The 18495-nt window shown below is 37.8% G+C and overlaps 1 protein-coding gene across 1 annotated transcript in view; it reads right to left on the reverse strand.

Annotated features, from left to right (window-relative positions):
* ABI2 (abl-interactor 2) overlaps nucleotides 1-18495 on the reverse strand; it is a 39640-nt gene that overhangs the window by 13790 nt on the left and 7355 nt on the right. The window contains 5 exon segments of the mRNA XM_017735576.1: nucleotides 1007-1165; nucleotides 4817-4941; nucleotides 5981-6127; nucleotides 6861-6958; nucleotides 17597-17773. Of these exon segments, the coding sequence (XP_017591065.1) occupies nucleotides 1007-1165; nucleotides 4817-4941; nucleotides 5981-6127; nucleotides 6861-6958; nucleotides 17597-17773 (706 nt within the window).

The raw sequence follows: 18495 nt of genomic DNA on the forward strand, positions 1-18495 counted from the left end.
CATCTCAAGCTCAGCACACACCTCTCTCTGCAGGGTAGCTCACAAACAGTAACAGCCCAACCTGATCACACCCCTTAAATGCAGACTCCACCACTTGACCTAATTCCAGGTTCAATGCTCAACTTTAAAAAAACAAACTGAACAAAAAAACCAACCAAAAACAACAACAACACCCAAACAAAACAAAACAACAAAAAAAGCCCCAACCAACCAACACACACAGCACCCTGAAATTCCACCACCACAAAACACCAACATACTCTGGTGGTTGCAAGTCAACATTCAATCTTGCTGGTATTAGAGCATTTCCTGACAGGAAATCTTCAGTGTGTCCCCTGCATCTTTCCGTAGCTTTGTCAAAAGAGAAACTCTCCTCTACTCTGGTATTAAACCCTCCTGTCTCATCAGAAGCACAGGAAGGAGCTTAGATAAAAGGTTACTGTGTTATGCTGACACACAGGACACTAACTCCCTGATAGGTCTTCTCTTGCTTTTTAAAGCAGACCACCCATAAAATATCATTATTTGTGGGCTTAGCAGATGACACAGCTCCCTTGCATCCCAAACACCACTGGTGTCTCCAAGGTGTCTAATGCATATCCCTGTGTAACGGGTACAATTGCTTCAACTGTACATTACCCAGAAGGAAAAAGAACACAAGATAAAGATTCAGTAATGAAGAATCAGTGTTCTGGTGCAAAATCAAATACCCATCCCACACCAAAGCAGTTCCATGACACATGGTGTAGTCAAGGACAAAAGCTTGTCTGATAGGGACTGTGACATCAAAAGTAAATTATTTGGCAACAAAGCCAGTATTTTTTAAGCTGCTTGCCATAATGGAAGCTGAGCACTGCTCTGCATTTGCACTGCAGCTGTGGCACAGCTACCAGCAACATACTGGAAATGCAAGATCTGCAATGGAGACAGAAAATAAAATTTCAGAGAGCTGAAGGTCACTGTGTTCACCACCATTGACTTCAATGGAGCAGCCAGACTTTCTTACCTGGGTTCTGGTTGTAGAACGGGCCCCCGTTCATCTGGTTCTGAAGGCTCGTCTGTGATGTGATGGAAGGAGGCCGCCGATAGGGCAAAGAGCCCCCGATGGTTGGGGGTGTGTGCCGAGCTGCAGGCCTGTTCATGCTGTAGAACTGGACTGGGTGACCTAGGGTACAAAGAGAAATGCATTAGCAAAGAGAAGAATGATGCCTGCTTTCTCTCTACCTGCATTCAATTCCAAAGGTTTGGAAACGTTTCTAGATCTTTAAGACAGTCTGCATCCTAGGAAGAGTCAGCCATTTCAGCTGTCACTGTGGCAGGACACTGAATGTCTCAAGAGCAATACAAAACACAACTCTCCCAACTGCCTACACTCAGTACTGCCTACAAAAGCCAGTATGAAAATACCAAGGTGTTTAAGCTACAAATCTCCAAAACGAAAGAGAATAATACCTAGTTATCTATTTTAAATAATGTATTACAATAATTTCTTGTGAATTCAGTTATTTATAAGCCTGCAAAAAACTCCCCAAAACATCACAGTTCTGCAATTAAGGAACATACATGTAAAAAATAACTGTAGGCCATTTCCAGGATTCAAAGCTGTTACTTTCTGTAACTGAAAAACACAGTACTACTTGTCTTAGTGCTACTTAGAAGATATTCAGAGAATCATCTGGGGAGAAGAGAATGTTACAAACTGCTTGAAGGATGGAATAAATGAAGTCAAACTCAAAGACCCTCTTTCAGGGAGCTGTCAATTAAAAAAACTCCTTAAAAACTTGCTCTGTATTTTCACTACTTTCTGCATTCAAGACATTGATCATGAATCCCAGTAAGCAATAAATGAAACAAGGTATCTCCTGTGCTCACATAAAATTCTCAGGATTTTATACTGTATGTAACAGTAAGCTGGATTTATTATTCCCACAGGGGACACACTATTCTGCCTCCACCATTTGTCCTAGAAGCAAATTTGAGAGTTTGCAAGAAAACAAGGGAAGAAGGGATGGTCACTGTGGTTGAGAATAGAGAAACAGAACAAAAGAATGTACAAAGTTTAAAAAACCTGCATTGTTCTTCATTATGTTTTGCTTGCTTTTCACAATTTCATACTAGGTCAATAAATAAAAATACAAGTTGCTTGCTCTATTACTTGCTTGTAAGAGCAAGTGCATGAACTACAGATTCTCATTCCCTCTGCTTTGTACCAACAACGTAGTGTACCATATAAAAAAAACCTACTTCTTACAAATGAGGAACAACTAAGAAAGCATCTGTTCTATAAAGGCTTTTTCCCATTTTTCCTGACGCGTCTTTCCAATGTCTGTCTCTCTCTCTCTGTAACCTAATGTATTTGCAGAAATTGGTGGTGATTGGAGAGAAGGGAAGAGAGAAGAAACAGGGCTAAGAGGTTTTTAAGGACGAAAAGCTGTGACTTCGGAAGTGGTGATCCATCCAGTCTCTTCAAATACTTTATTTCAGAGAAGCCATACAAGTAACCTCACTAATAAAATAGGGAAACAAAAGATCTTAAAAATAGTAACTAACGTGAAATTTCCCTTATGAAATTGTGTGCGAATTGACAGCCATTAAAATACTAATCTTTGCTTGATTTTGACTTGTTAAAAACACAGAAACAACATGGCTTAAGAACTGGGATACTGACAGTGCATCAAAAATGAAAAACTGATTGAGACCCCGTATGCCACAGCTCATCTTCATGAAAGTAGTTTAGACATCAGCATCATCTTCTAAGACCAAAATTCATCACACTTCAGAAAATTCTGGTCACAGTTACGGATTCTAGTGCAAATATCTTCTAATTCTTTATGAGCTACAGCCCCTTAAACTAAATGCAATTTCAAGAATGCTTCTGGAACTTGGTGCAATTCTTACTAAGAGAGGGACACTAATAAACACAAACCAACTCACACCCCTGTGAGCAGCCTCCATTGTAATGTAAAGTAGCAAAGCATGCAGGTAGCTACATGTGAATTTGGCTGTCTGAAGGAGATCTTTACAATGCAATCTCCTCATCAAAAGGTGATACAGGACAGCATTATGGTTGGTAAGTGCTACACTCTGCAACTTCAGCTCATGAGAAAACCAAAAGTGTAGCACTAAAAAAAGGAAGTTGCAATATACACCCTAAGTACCACATATTAAAACAAAATGCTTTAATACTAGTCTGCATAATAAAAACTCGTATTTTACCTAATACTGGACAAAAAAGCTCTGCCCTTTTCATCAGTTCATTAAAGGGAGACTCGTTATTTGACAGCATTGAAGAAACCAGTCATATAAATTATACTTTGCTAGATGCACTTTTTTAAAATTGCATTTATTAAGTAAGTAATAGAGAGAGTAAAGTAAGTAAGTAATAGAGTAAAAAGACCCAGAACTATCAGTGCTGGTTCCCTCCAAATACAATTATTTTATGAGGTTCTCAGTATCCAAAAATAAAAAAAATTATGATTTAGTAAATTAGATAAATGTAAAAATAATAAAATTATAAAATTAAATGATTGCTGTTAATAAAATCAGCACACCTTGAACTCTCTGCTATAACTATGCATTATAGTTGGGTATTATCAGATATTTTCTAGTTATAATTAATTTTTTTTTTTTAATTATAAATCACTGCTGCCAAAGTAACTTTGCAATGCCTTGGATCATGATCACATCTGGGTTCATCTGCCCAGCAGCTGGAGCAGACACTCACCTGCAGAGGGTGTGGAAGAAACAGCAGGGGGAGTTGGAGAGGTGAAGCCATCAGCAAGGGGCTGAGCTCCTGCAGCAGCAGCAGCATCTGGAGCAGCGGAGGAAGGGGCAGGAGGAGCAGGAGGAGTTGGGGCAGGAGCAGAGGTAGCAGGAAGGGGAGAAGTGCCAGCTGAGCCAGCAGGGGCTAAGTGAAGAGAGGAGGAAGAGGTGGAGTTAATAAGGAGATATGTTAGCAAGGATTAGAGAAAGCCTCTGACTATTCAGTGTTAGCTATTTATTAGCTGCATAGCATTTCAGAATGCATGAGATGAGAAAACAATGGAGCTGTTAAAGAAAGGCTCATTCCTGTGTAGATGGTAAATGACGGTCAAGCAAATCCACTTCTTTCCAGGTCTGAAGGGAACACAACCCAAACTTTTCAGTGAAAGCCATTACTTTTGAAAGATGTCGTTGCACTGTGTTATTTATGCTCCAGTCTCTAGCATGGCCATCTTTAAGTTTTGTATGAATTAGAAAATACAAAGAGGAAACCAAAAAATTTCCAGCTCTTTGTTTCAGAAGCATCAGCTATTTTGCTGCAAGCCAACTACAGGCTCTTCTTCACTGAAAAGGTTGAGCAAAGGAAAAAAGTCCTAATAACTCTTCCTACTTCTGGAAAGTCTGGGGCCATTACATTGAGCAAGTATCTCTTTGTGACAACTCAGGCTTGCATTGATGTACTCAAGATTTACTCTGTGCCTGCCTCTCATTGAATTTAATTTTCTAAAAACATGCTTCTATGTATCTGCATAAACAGCCAATGAAAAAACATCTATTTACTTAAAAGGACAAGGGAGAAGTGTCCCTCTGCCCACTGATAAAAGGTGCTATGTCCTACCTTGTCACATGCAGACAGCCAGGCAAAAAATTCTGATAAACAAATTAATACATAAAAGGAACATTACAGCACATCAGACATTCAGAGAAGATACTACTTGATTCAAACTCATATTATCAATAGCAATGAACTCTGGGCTTCACTTGGAGTTTAGGAAACTGCAAATGCTCAAGGTTAACACTGAGGCAGAAAGAGGAACAGCAAGTTTCCATTTACCTGGATAGACACTAGGAGGAGATGGTGTGGGAACAGCAATGGGAACACCTACACTTCCACTTCCACTGTTCTCTCGACTGCTGCTCCGACTACTTGGGTGGCTTCCTCCACTGCTCCCACTGCTGCTGTAAGAAACCAAAGTAACCAGGGTATGAATATGCTGCTGTTCATGCTGAAACATAAAATCTCTCATAGAGCATCTTACGAAATCAAAGAAGTAACAAGGAACAAGAGAAAAGAAACAGGGATGATGCAAACCTATACAAAGCTGGGTTTTCCTGAAACTAACCACTTTGACTACAACACAGGAGGTTTTTCAGTAAGTAAGTTTTTCAGTAAGTAAGTAAGTTTTTCAGTAAGTTTAGTGAGCTTGCCCAAAAATGAAACACTTCCAGAACCTTGTTCAAAGCATGTCATTCCAGGGTTGTTAAGCCCCTACAGAGGAAATACAGAGCTTTTTCCTATAACTTTAAAAAGTATAGAGTGCTTAGACCGCAATTTGTATGCTTTCAATTGGGACTACTGAAGTCTAGAAGTTGTAAAACAGTAGTACTTAAGATTTCTCATCTTTTAAGTCCACTTGTCTAGCCATCCTCAAGTACTCATTATTTTTAAAAAGTAAAGATTTCAAGGGAAGTATTTAGATGTATCACATCATGAAATTTATTAACCTAGAGAAAAAGCTAGTCTTCTGCAGAGCCTTTGGTAATGCAGTTTAGCTTTACTCTGTTTGAAGTTATCAATATCCCCAAAATACTATGCTACAATATCAGCTACTCAATCAATAAATATCAAAGACTGTTCAAAAATGTCAAGTATAAGCATCTATGCAGTCCTTCAATATGTAGAAGGCAAGTTGTGTACAAAGCCTTCCCCCAGTGTGGTAATCATTTAGTAAAACAGTATCACGATCCACCTCCTTCAAAGACTTCACAGTCTTAGCAATTCATTAACTACTCCAAGTGATAGCACTAAAACCAAAGTGAATAGGGGATTAAGTGAATAATCTTAACATGATTCACTATTCTGGTTTTATTAGTGCTCATTCTCATCACTTCAACGACATTCCCAGTCCATACAATGAATAAGGGAGCTTCAGGTGCTGCTGGATTTGGTATTTAGCACAGCATTTTCTGGCCCTGCGCCCACAGGCCAGGCCGGTACCTGTAGGTGCGGTTGCGCTGGTTGACCGAGGCCGTTCTGACCGGGCTCTGCTGGGCCGGGGCCATGGTGCGCGTCGGGCTGGGCACGTAATCGTTGGGAACCACCGGGGGCCGCACCGGCTCCAGCGTGCGGTACGGGGAGTGCCGCCTGCACCGGCAAGCACATGCCACAAGCAAGTCAGGATAACGCAGACAAAACCAGAGATTCTTCACTCACTAAAAGACAGCTACATACTAATCAGTAATGTGAGCTTAAAAAATGAAAAAAGTTTTTTCTATAACTTTGCAGTACTTATTTTGTAGGATGAGGGAAAAAACAATTAAGGATGGTCTTCACGTACTTCAGTCTTCCTATCAATAAACTCTGCGTTGCACGTCCCGTTCTTGTTTTAAAGGTAAGCCATTATCTTGCATTAAAATAAAGCACCATGGTGTGTATGTATATACATAATCACATACCAGCATTCATCCCACTTGTAACACATTCTCCTAAGGTCAAAGTCAGATTCATAAACTTAGCAGGAAAGTACTTTTATCAAATACAGCACAAATAATTAATGAACAGTGCCACATACTCATTTTTCATTTGTTTAGCACCACCTGTGAAAGCCACAGCTAATGACATTTTACTCTAAAGCTTGTAACTGTAAGTGTTCTGCATTGAGAAAAAGGTTGCTGTTGGGAAAGGCTGGTGATACCCACTGTCTTCTGGCAGAAGCACACTAACATACAAGACATGATCAGTGTAAGAGGATGCAGATGTAACACCTCTTGACCTTTGTGAATAGTTAAAATGAAACCATAACACTCCTCCCAATACAGAAAAAGAAAGAATCTTCCCTCTTTTCCCTTCTGTTCACCCACTCAGTAACTGCACTTACCCAATAGTTCCTTTTCCTGACATCGGTGGACTTGGTGGCTTCTGGGTGGGTGGTGTTGTGCGAGGCAGCCCACCCATCTTCATATTCTGGGTGCTGACCTGCATGAAAGAACGGGGAGAAAAACGGCCTTCACTGAGCTCAGGGTCGAGGGGGAGACACTGAGATGCCTTTAGCAATTAACTCTAAGTAGGGGAAGGTTTAAACAAAAAAAAATTGACAGGCCATGCGTTTTATATGCAATTTCCACTCTGCTAGAAGTCAAGAGTTGCGCTCAAAGGACTCTTTGTGACATAGAGATTTTAGAAATTGTACAAAAAAGTGAATTTGCCTTCAGACTATCACATAAACATTAAATCTCTGACAATACAGACACTGAACCTATCTTGGCTGAACCTCCCGGTCATCTTTTGAGATAAAGGCAGTTATTTCACATGGCACTACTGAACAGTAAATTTGCAAAAATATTTTTGAATACTGTTTAAAAATACTAAGGCTTATCTAATAGGCCACAATCTAATGTGATTTATACAGATATGGAGAAGTAATATATAAATATGATCCATTAATGTTTTAATGTTTTCACAGCATATAAAAAACTTCTAAAGGTAATTACTTTAAATATTAGTTACATACACGTAAACATAGAGAGAAAGCTATTTTGAGAAAAATACAAAGGTTTATTTTTTCCCCCCATCAAATCTGTAGCAATTTCTTCTCTAAGAGTTTATAAATAAATGGACAGGGAGAAAAATACTTAGCAGTGATGTGATATAACTGCAGTTGTCCACTTCCCCTCTGTCAGGTTAAAATACTAATGAAGTAAATTTGCATAAAAAAATTTACTCTAACTTCTTTAATCTAGGAATCGTAAACAATTGTTACCAATGTGCATTTTGCTTCTCTGCAGTCTGCCAGCCAAGCAAAACTCCCTCAATGCACGCATCCTTACAGGAATCATTACACGGTCTGCTTACAAAACAGCTCGGATTCACGAACGCCTGAGCTACTGCTTAGGCACAGAGATATTCAGCAAACCTGAACAAGTGTGCTTACATCCCTCTCTCTATTCTTCCTGTCATGCTCTATTTCACAGTGTTTCTTCTTTCCAAAACCTAAGTCTTGGCTACTGCCCCCATCTCCCACAGAAAAAATGAAACAGTGATCAAGGCACTCAAAAGTATTTGCAAACATCATTGAAGGCAAATTACTCCTTCAAAATTTGACTGTAACAACTCACTTAAAACCTTGGCAATGTTTAGATTTGTGAATTGATAAATAGTGACAACAGTACAAAGAGTAATACATTCAGTATTCTAATCCACTGAAACTTGATTCTCTGGCTCTAAATAATCCCAGTGCTATCTACATTTTTAGTCTGCAGGGAGGAAAAGAAAACCCAAGCATTGGAAGGGGTATTTTGTCAGATTCAAAAACAGGAGTTTGGATTTAGTTGTGCAAGAGTACTCTGGAATGTCAATTTAAGACAAAATTATTTTGCACAGCATTATAAAGTCCTTTAAGCCAACTCTAAGCAACAAGAAATCTAAAGTTAATTCAAGTGAGGGATGAGGTAAGCACTGAACTACAACTACTTGAAGGGAAAAGGGAAAGTGTAAAATGAAATACATTTTATTCTATACACGGAACATTTAAGAAATAGCAAAATCTGAATTTTTTTTTAAAGTTGCAGCACCTCCTGTATTTCCTCTTTCATTAAACATGCCTGTTTCACCCACCTTCCTACTTGAGTTTTCAAAAAAACTCCCATAAACATACAAAATCCACCTTAATTAAATGCTCACTGAATTGTCACTTGCTGTATTTCAAACAGCCCACTCAGCCTCTGCTTTTGAATGCCTTTAGATGACAGACCAATCTGCATGCCCCTGAATAGTCCATTTAATTAGGGTTTTAATTGGCTACACTATTGGTTCTGACGAGATGATGTAACCACTGGCTATCACTTTACAGTTAATATAAAATTCCATATATTTAATACAAATAATCTTATTATTTTACACACAATGTCTGCAAGAACAAAAATTAACTTCTAGGCATCCCCAGGGCTACGGCTACATGAAAAGAAAGGATGGCTGAGGTGGAGGATGCTGGAACATCACACTGGGTACAGCCAGAAGTGGAGGTAACCCTTGCCTCACTAACACAGAACTCCAGAGACTGCTAGATACTTTCACTAACACTGCAATATAACCCATCCTTGACAAAGGATGGGAAGAAAGCTTTAGAGAACGTGGCCAAACAAAAAATGATCCCTTTTTAGCCCAGGAACTCAGCAAAAAGAAACCATCCTTTAAAAAGACTAACCTGAAAGATGGGGAAATTCACGGGCAGTAGGTTTAGTTTCAGGGTCCTGGAAATTACTTTTCAACATTGAAATTGAAATGTTTAAAGAGCAAGTAATTAAAATTTACAGGGTTGTCTTCAAATCTGACAGGACTGATGGCTTTAGGATCAGCTACTCTAAGTTAAACAATCCTGTGCAAGTAACTTCCCCTTTGACTTACTGCCAAATCATCACACAAGAGAAATTAAAAATATACAATTATTTCAATAGTTCTAATCAAAACGGGCAGATCCTTGGAAATAAAAGCATGCAAGATACAAAAAAAAAAAAATCTAAAATGGCACAAAGTTGCAACTACAGCTGAGATACAAACACTGTAATATATCCAGCTGTCTCCTTCAATGATAATTTCTACTGGAGGGCAGGGTGGGCAAGGGAGGCCATTATTGCTCCCTCTCTTCCAAACTTTACTCTATTGCCTTTTCTGTTTTGCACATATGGTTGTAAATACAGTTTCCATACACAAATCCTCACATCCCTCTTCCAAACACCTAAAATCTGAAGCAACCACCAGAACTCGAGGTCACATTTGCATTTGCTGTCAAGTTAAAAAAATCCTTTTTCTGAAGTAAGCTGGTATTTGCCAGAAGTTGCATTGTTTCAGACGTCATTTCCTCTGGTTCTGCACAGCTGGAACTACCCAGATGCAGCTGATTTCATGAGAGGGTGAAAGCAGAGGAATGCATCTGTCTGATGATGGTTTGTTTGACTGCAGGACCCCACAGGTCTGGGGCTGATTTCCAGTTTAAATCTTGCAAATCATTTTAAGAAAATGCATGGCAAAAGAGAGCCTGCAACCAGAAAAACAAAGGAGTATCTGTCTCTGCCTTTGCTCACAACTGCACAGTTAACCAGACAACCACTGTGTTTAGAACAGGAAAAAAAATAACAGAGGCAGTAATGATTTGGGCATAAAGCTCAGGAAAAAACCACAGCTGACTGATGTAAAAGCAGGAAGACAACCCCATGACCAGACAAGTAGGGCACAGGGTCTGTTCAGAATGCATGCAGGGATTTTCAAATAATTTTTTTTTCCTCTTTCACAGAAGAAAAAAAAGTAAAAAATATTACCAACAGAAGTTGTGGAACACCACATAATTCTAGCAAGATCTTGGTTACTTTTTTTTTTACTGGATACCCTGCAGAAGTTTTTTATAGATGAATTAGCAAGAACATGCACTACAGAAAAATATTTTCTACCGAAGCTGTAACTTTGTCAGTACTGGAGTTGGAATTGGAAGTTTTGCCAAGGAAGAAACTACAGAAACTACTTAAAAAGCAGATCCTTGGTAAGTAACACATCCTGGAAAGTGCTCTGGGATCCTGCCCCACAGTAACAGCTGTAAAATGAACTGTAAAGAAATGGATCCCAATGGACCATTCTATTCCAAAATGGTACAATAGTATTTCATCCAGTATTTTCTATTACTGAGCTACAGTTCTAGAAAGGTACCATCCGATGACTTCAAGACACAAGACGGCACTCACTAGTGCACTCAGAAAAACTATCCTTTTAAGTCTAATTTTTTTAATAATTAAGACTTATTTGGCCAGTTTCTGGTTTTGGCAACAAGTTTTTCATAGATTACCGTGATTAAAACACCATCTTATGGTCCTACATATAACCAAGTTTCCTTCATAGTTACATTTTTATCAGCATTTAACATACTGAGTTTCTTTAGCACTCCACTGTATAAGGAATTTGTACAGAAAAACTGGTTAAAACTGATAAATCCTGCTGTCCATTCAATTTAATTCTTGGGAATGTTTTCACGAGCAAAAAAAAAATACACTGAACAGGAAGTGCAGAAATACGTAGTTGGTCAGACATGAGAGCTGGTCAAGAGACTGCAGAAACTATTTGCACCAATGCCCTGTATTTATACAGATGTGAGGCACTTACCTGCAAGAAAGCAAGGTGGGCTTTTTGAGGGGTTGGGCTATTTTCAGTTGGTTGGTTGTTTTTTTCCCCCCCAAAAATCCTGAACACCAGATACTCAACAATCAAACCTCAGGAGGAGCTACCTTCTAAAGCTGGATGCAGCCAGAATTTTTTAAGTGGTGCTTTACATTTATACTGTATTTTCTAGAACTTTCAGGATGTCAAAAGAATAATTTTTTTTGTCCAAAACCTAGTAAGAAAAAGTGTCCCACCAGTGATGTTTCACGGATTAGATTCAGAAACTTCAGGCAGTTCCTTGACCTTCTTGAGCAATTTTATACCAAATTACAGGAAAAAAACCCACAAGGATGAATGAAAACTACCTTCCCATACCTTGCTTCATCTTGTTAACACTAGAGAGACGATGAATAGATTTTTGGCCCATCATCTGCTATCTCAAAGTCAATTCCTTTTCAGGCTGTGCTCAGTCACTCAAATACTTACTGTGCGTGTCTAATCAAACCATTTGCTTGTCAGTTCATTAACCAGTTTACACAGTAGTGAAATGTATAAATTTCAGCCCTGTTTTGGCTAATGACCACAAGTAGAAGCTTCAGTAAATGAGCTTACTTGTTTTTACCATATCCACCTATGTAAAGTAATTGAACAACCAAGTCTGGTGAATACAAAAAGGCTTAAACAATGTAATTTTCAACTGATTTTCCTCTGACTTGTAACTGGAATTTTCTTCAAAATCTGTTTACAATTTCTCAGACACAAATCCAGTGCTACAGTCAGTCAGTTTAATATTATAGCTGCTAGGTAATGCTAAGGTTTTTTTGCAATCATGAAAAAGAAATGCAGGCTAAACACTTCATATCCAATCACTTCTACGTGAAGTAAAATAACCATTCACACAGTACTGGGGCTACTAACTGCTTTTTAGTCTTCTTTCAGCCTGATGCACAGTGACTGTAGTGAGAGAAAGAATAACTCAGGTCTACTGAGAGATGCTCCGCTGCTTTTTGCCTTTTTTGTTTTCTCTTTTAAACTCCCATGTTTTGGCAATGAGAAGTTGACTGACATGTTTGATTCCTCAGATCAAATTTCTAATTGGGTTCACTCTAGTAAATAAAGAAATGGTGTTATAACAAAAAAATGTTATTTTCATTCCAAACCTATAAACAGAAAAAATATTTTCTCTGAAAAGCTGAAGAGACTCTTATTGCCACTGCAGATAATGCACAGATATGTCAGTTCATATATAATCTACAATTATACAATTTTAAAACTTTTCTTAGGATAGTCATGACTTGTTTATAAACTGCAACTACAGAGAACAACAAAGAAAATGGAGTTTGCAAATTCGTTTTTTAAGAACACTGAGAAAACCATCATCCAATATTAAGTGTGTCCAGAATAAGACATATTCAGCACCAAAAGTATCCATTTTCTGTAAACAGACAGTAAAAAAACAGGGAGGAAACATTTTGCCATTCTCAAATTAAAAGCATGTAAACACTAAGCGAGTTGAAATACTGTACACCTCACCACCTTTGCAAAAATAAATTTCAAATGATGTGAGAATTCCCTCATAAATTAAAAATTTTCCATTATTATATCAGATATGCTACAGACACTTAAATACCTGACTAAAAGTACCACCTGTCCAATTTCATAGGGACATCAAGGAGGTATCTACAGAAATACTTGGTTTTACAAGCCATCTCAGGAATTTGCAGGATTTCTTTTAGCTTTTTCTAGTCATAGAAAATACTTTAAAATATTCCATGACAACTTGGAACTTCCTTTAATCAATATACTCATTCTACATACTAGCATTCTATGTTCTAAAATACAATTCCCTCATTAAAACTGTGGCACCTGCTACTAAAAAACTTCCATTCCCTCTTTCCCCAAACCAGCTGCACTTCAGGAGGAAGAGGATATCATAATACTCAATAAAGGCTATAACCTATCTATTAATTAATGTACTATGAACTCCACCATAATACCATGTAACTTAATTTAACTGCTTGTCTAGTTGATTTGATGCTTTTTATTGCTGCTTCTGCAGCCACTAAGACTGCTAACATTTAAAGAATTTGGCATATTTCAGCCTGAGTTCTTGTTGCACTATTCATTTAATATTCAACTAAATAAATAACTTATCTTGTTGTTTAACAGTTATTAAGTATTTTACACAATTATCAAATTTCTGGAAGTTTCCATAGATGAGTGCCTCTGAGTATTTAAGCAGTGCTATCAGTTCCTGAAAAAATTAAGAATACTGCAACTTTAAAAAATAATATACAGATTTGAATTTGTTACACACCTTTGGAGCCCATTATCTGAGCAATCTCACACTGAAACATTAATCCAAATCAAACTGTAACTTACACCGTATATAGGATAAAAAGAATATTACACAGGGGGAGGCTCATATTCAGCTGCTATCTAGTCTGTGTATATTTTTGTCTACACAAGGCTAGCACAACATCCCTCCCTCATAAATGATCTGTTAGATATGCTGAGGGCAGCTAGTATTTTACCACAAAGCTTTTAAAATTAACTGTGTTAGCTTCCTTTCATATACACATCAATTTATATCACAAAATGCTTATCCACAATGAAGTACTCAACAGAAGTTCTGCAACACAGAAGGGAGAGCGGGTGTTGTTTTAAACAATAGTAGCATTGATGTCAATCATCTCCCCGTGTGTAATAATCTCAGAAGAAGAATGGAAATCCAGCCCTGGGGTTTCTTACCTTAAATCTAAGCAACCACTTAATGCATAAATGGAGCAAATAAAAGAGGTAAGGAAAAAAAGCATTGAAAGGTTAGTTGGAACTTCAGGATATGAAGAGAAAGGAAAAAGAAAGAAAAAAGTTAAGCATTCGGCATTAACAAAATAATGTATCAGTAGATCATAGAAAGAGTGGTTAAAGCAGAATGTCATGAACAAAAGATCTTCAAGCTGAAACTTTTAATATACATTGACCACAAAGCCTTTAAATTATTACTTCAACATTCAAATGTTTGTACACTGTTTACTCAAGTTTTTACAGTGCTAACAAAAAGGCAGCTTCTTTCAAAATGTATCATGAGACCTAGATGGATTAACTTCAGAGATTAATTTATTTGAGCTGTCAAAGACTATCCTTATCAATGAGCCTGAGCTCATTGTTTACATGCATTAGCATGTTTACAAGTAGCTGAAATGGAAGCTTCTAACATATTAAGCTAATAAACGTTCTTTTCTAGAGAATGCTGTTGGTTAACTTGATGCCATGAGATACCTCTTGAACAAAGATCAAGAGCAAATCATTACATCTTGTAAGACGTACAGCACACTCTGTGGATACTGCACCACAGATCCACATTTTCTGAAGTATAAATTAAGACATTAACCAACAGCAAAATCTTACTTTAAAGCCTAGGTGCTAGCTTTTTGACACTAAGTCCTGCATCTTACTGGAACAATATCATACATCATCTTTCTCCATAATAATTTCTTTTAAAATTACTTGTCTTTCCATTTGAATGATCTGTTTTCAGTTCAATTTATCTAAACTTAACGTTAAATTTACTACGCTTTCTGCAACACTGGATGTTAAATATTCATGTAAATATTTAAATATTCAAAAAAATATTTATTTAAATATTCTGATAAATAGTAGAGCATCCAGAGTGACTGATTTGTTTCATCCATTTAGGAGAGACCCTGCTCTATTAAAAACAAGCATAATCTGACTTACTAGAAAATCTCCTGTCTTTGAGTTTAAAGTTCTGTGGATCGATTAACCAATATGGCCTCTGCCTCATGCAGCGACACTGGAAAACCAAGTCCCCCTGTACTGGCCAGACTGGTCAGTTACACTGGAAGATCCATCAGCAGAGACCTCAGCAGGACTGCCTGGTAACTACAATGCCTTAATACACACCTCTCTGAAGGGACCATTTGTTTTTTTTCCCCATTCCCTTGATTAAAGAACTCTTTGGTGGGAACAATAGGTTGGAAGACTTTGTAACTTGGGAAACATTTGAAAAAAATTGAAAGCAAGTCTCTGTCACACAAAAGGTTCTTTAGATTTTTGCAGCATTGTAGCTTCAGGGAGGGAAGATGAGAAGGGACTGCTGGGATGATAGAGAGGCACTTGAATTCTCTCACATCTATTAAGAAACCATAGTATAGAGCAACCCTTCCTGAACATCGTCTCCATGATGCTTCAAATTTCTGAATGGAAGGAGTAAGATGCTCAAGGGTCTATACTACTACTCTCAGCATGGCATACTGAATTTCTTGGCCAAGGATCCTCCCTTTTATTCCTGTATTATTCTGTCCAGCTTGCCATCTTTCTCAGGGGTTACAATGAATGTCTGCTGCATCAAGCATTCTGCCTGTCCTGAAAATACATAATTCTGGGTCCAAGTACTGGAGCAGAAGCCCTTGAGCAGAAAAAGGACAACAAACACAAACTGAGGAACCCTGATGCTAACTGGAATTTTAATGCTGTTTATGCAACAACTCCTTCCGAATGCTCACTTGAAGGGAAAAGTATCCCAGCTCAAACAATAAAGAGCTATATATAGGCTAATTTAAAGCTTCCACATATTTTTATTTTTTTCTCTCTGTTCTACAGCCAGAGATCTAATAAACTAATCTGTAATAACTCATGCAGAACAAAAACAACAGGTTCATAAGCACCACTGGCCACTTTTTCCCCATCAACAAGAGAGCTGTTCTTTCTTCTGTCCTAAGCACACCATTAACCTGACTGGAACACATTTACAATCTTCAGGATAGCATGACCTCAAGTTCTCTGATTGTTGTTTCACAAGTGCATAATACTTCTTCATTTTCTAGATAAACCTAGTGCATTGTAAATAAAATTTAAGTCTATCACAAGCATAACAAATGGATGTAAACACACACTCGAGTCATCATCCATTCGATGAACTATGTTCTTTCAAAAGAATGTAATTCATTGCATCTTAGTATGACTCTGCTACATTGAGGTAAGTGGGATACCAATTATAATGATTTAGAGCCAGTGCTAAATAAGACTGTGCTGCAGAGCAATTAAAAACTATTGTTTAATGAGTTCTAAAATTATCTCCCTAAACCAAAAAGTGATTATTAAAATATTAGGAACAGCAATCCTACAGGTTAATATGCTCCATCCACATCCAGAAGGACATCTGCTGACCTGCATAAATTCAAAATTGGCAGCAGATTTTAACACAAGACTGGTAATAATTTCCTGGTCAAAACTGTAGTTATTAAATTTGGGTATGCTTTTTTGCTAGGCCTTTTTAAAATCTGTTCAGAGGTTGATTCTTTGGGTAAGAAATGGGGGGAAGGAGACTTTCTGTTAACAAACAGGATGTTGAAAAGACCTTAAGTAAAACTGCTTGAGAAAGGTAATTAAACTGTTCAGAATTTGAATTTTAAAAGTTAGGTTAAACAACCTACTGCCATTTAAATGGCCGTCCAAGCAGACAAATCAAATAGGACAACAGAGATAACCTAACCCAGTTAGAAGACAAGCAAAAGAAATTCTGGTGTACTTTGACTGGAAGAAGCATCTTACCTTACTGCTACTCAACAGCTTTACAGATTTGTTAGTTTGTCTTGTAAAAATGACAAAAACTTTGTGTTGTTTACCTTCCATTTCCTGGAATTTTAATACTGTCAGTGTTCTCATTTCCGTACTTGTTTTCCTGGCAGCACAAGTTAACAATGAGCTCACACCTGCTAAGACTGTGCCTACAGTCAGGACGTGCTTTTAAAAATGTGTATCTAACACATATTACTGCTGCTGTATACATTGACCTAACAGCCGTTGTGTCCCAGTCGGATCTCTGCTCTGAAAATTCCTTCTTTTTTCTTAAACTTAAAAGGAAAAACCAGCTGGCTTTAAAGTTGGCAGTAATATTCCCATCCTGAAACCTCATATGGCACAAAAGTTGTAGAGAGCTCACTTTAACAAAGCACATCACTGAGTTTGTGTGTAACTGACCCTGGCAGAAGGAAGAAAAGGGAGCCCATAATACTTCTCATGCAAACCCTTCCTTGGCGTGAGCTTCAAAGTAAACCAGTGGCAATTACAGCTGGATCACACTTTGTGGTGCTAATTCAGGCAAAAAAGTGATGGTCATTAGCCCTTCAGTCCCCATGTATATCCCTGGCAACTGATCCAAACAATAATAGCAGCATCACACAAGTTATATTCAGAAGCATTTTAAAAGGTGAGACTCGCAGTCCCAATCAGAAATAAGATTCAGTGAGTTTGCAACATTTAGAAACACTGGGGCAAGAGAAGGGGAAGGGACAACTGGAAATAAGACAGGACTCCTCTCATGTTTATAGACACATTGTCCAGGCAAGGAGAAACTGGTATATTACCATGAAAAGAATCAGGTTATTTTGAAAATATACAAAGACAATGAATTTGCAGTTTGGCTGTTTTAACAGTATCACCTACCTTCACTCCATGTCCAATATCATCTAGAATTGTATAATCAATAGGTTTCCTGATGTAGCGAACTGGTCGCTCCAAGTTAGCTGGTGCAATGATTTTGTGAGTTCTTGAGGTGTTTTTGTTTGTAGTCAAGATACCAATTTCTCTTCTAGCAACTTTCTCTTTGTGAATGTCCACCGTCTACAAAAGACGCAGTGTATTTACTAACAGTGGTATGCATTGGAACACAGAGTCAGTATTTAAAAAGAAATTAAATCAGTTCTAATGTTTTGAAGATCTCTACACTGTACTAAACACATCACTACATATACTTGATTACATCATCTTTCTTCAATTTACTGCTGAATTTGCCACCTCTAAAGCCACGCTAATAGCTGGGAGTTCTTCGGGTTTTCTGTTACCCTCATTCTTTCAGTTTCACAAATTTCCTTCTCCTTTCCATTCTTAGTACTTCACAGCAGTTTACACACACTGTTTTATTAGATTCCTTCACTTATCCTTTTTTATTTTACAACTGCTCTCTAAGCTTGTCTTTGACATAGGCTCCAACTAGATGAAGTGTAAGGATGTCCTCCCAAACCTTAATTTTAAGACCTGATAAACAAAACATAAGCAGGTTTTCTTACACTGTAAACGTTTGCTAAACTAGGACTGGTAATCGTATGATAGAATAAAATTTCACTCAGACAAATCAGGACAGTATTTTGGTCATTACAACTCTCTTATCACAAAGCAATTATTAGATTTTAGAAGGTGTTCCATCCTAATTTATCCACAATAAAGCCAGAGGTTAAGCCCACTGCCTCCCCTTTGGATGCCTAGGGCCAACACTGGAAATCCCTCCCTTTATACGTTAAAATCAGTACCACAGAAAAATCCTTGGTGTAAGACAAAGTCCTGCT

This window comes from Corvus brachyrhynchos, unplaced genomic scaffold (genome assembly GCF_000691975.1).
Source record: "Corvus brachyrhynchos isolate BGI_N302 unplaced genomic scaffold, ASM69197v1 scaffold255, whole genome shotgun sequence".
In the NCBI taxonomy this organism is placed as follows: Eukaryota; Metazoa; Chordata; class Aves; order Passeriformes; family Corvidae; genus Corvus; species Corvus brachyrhynchos.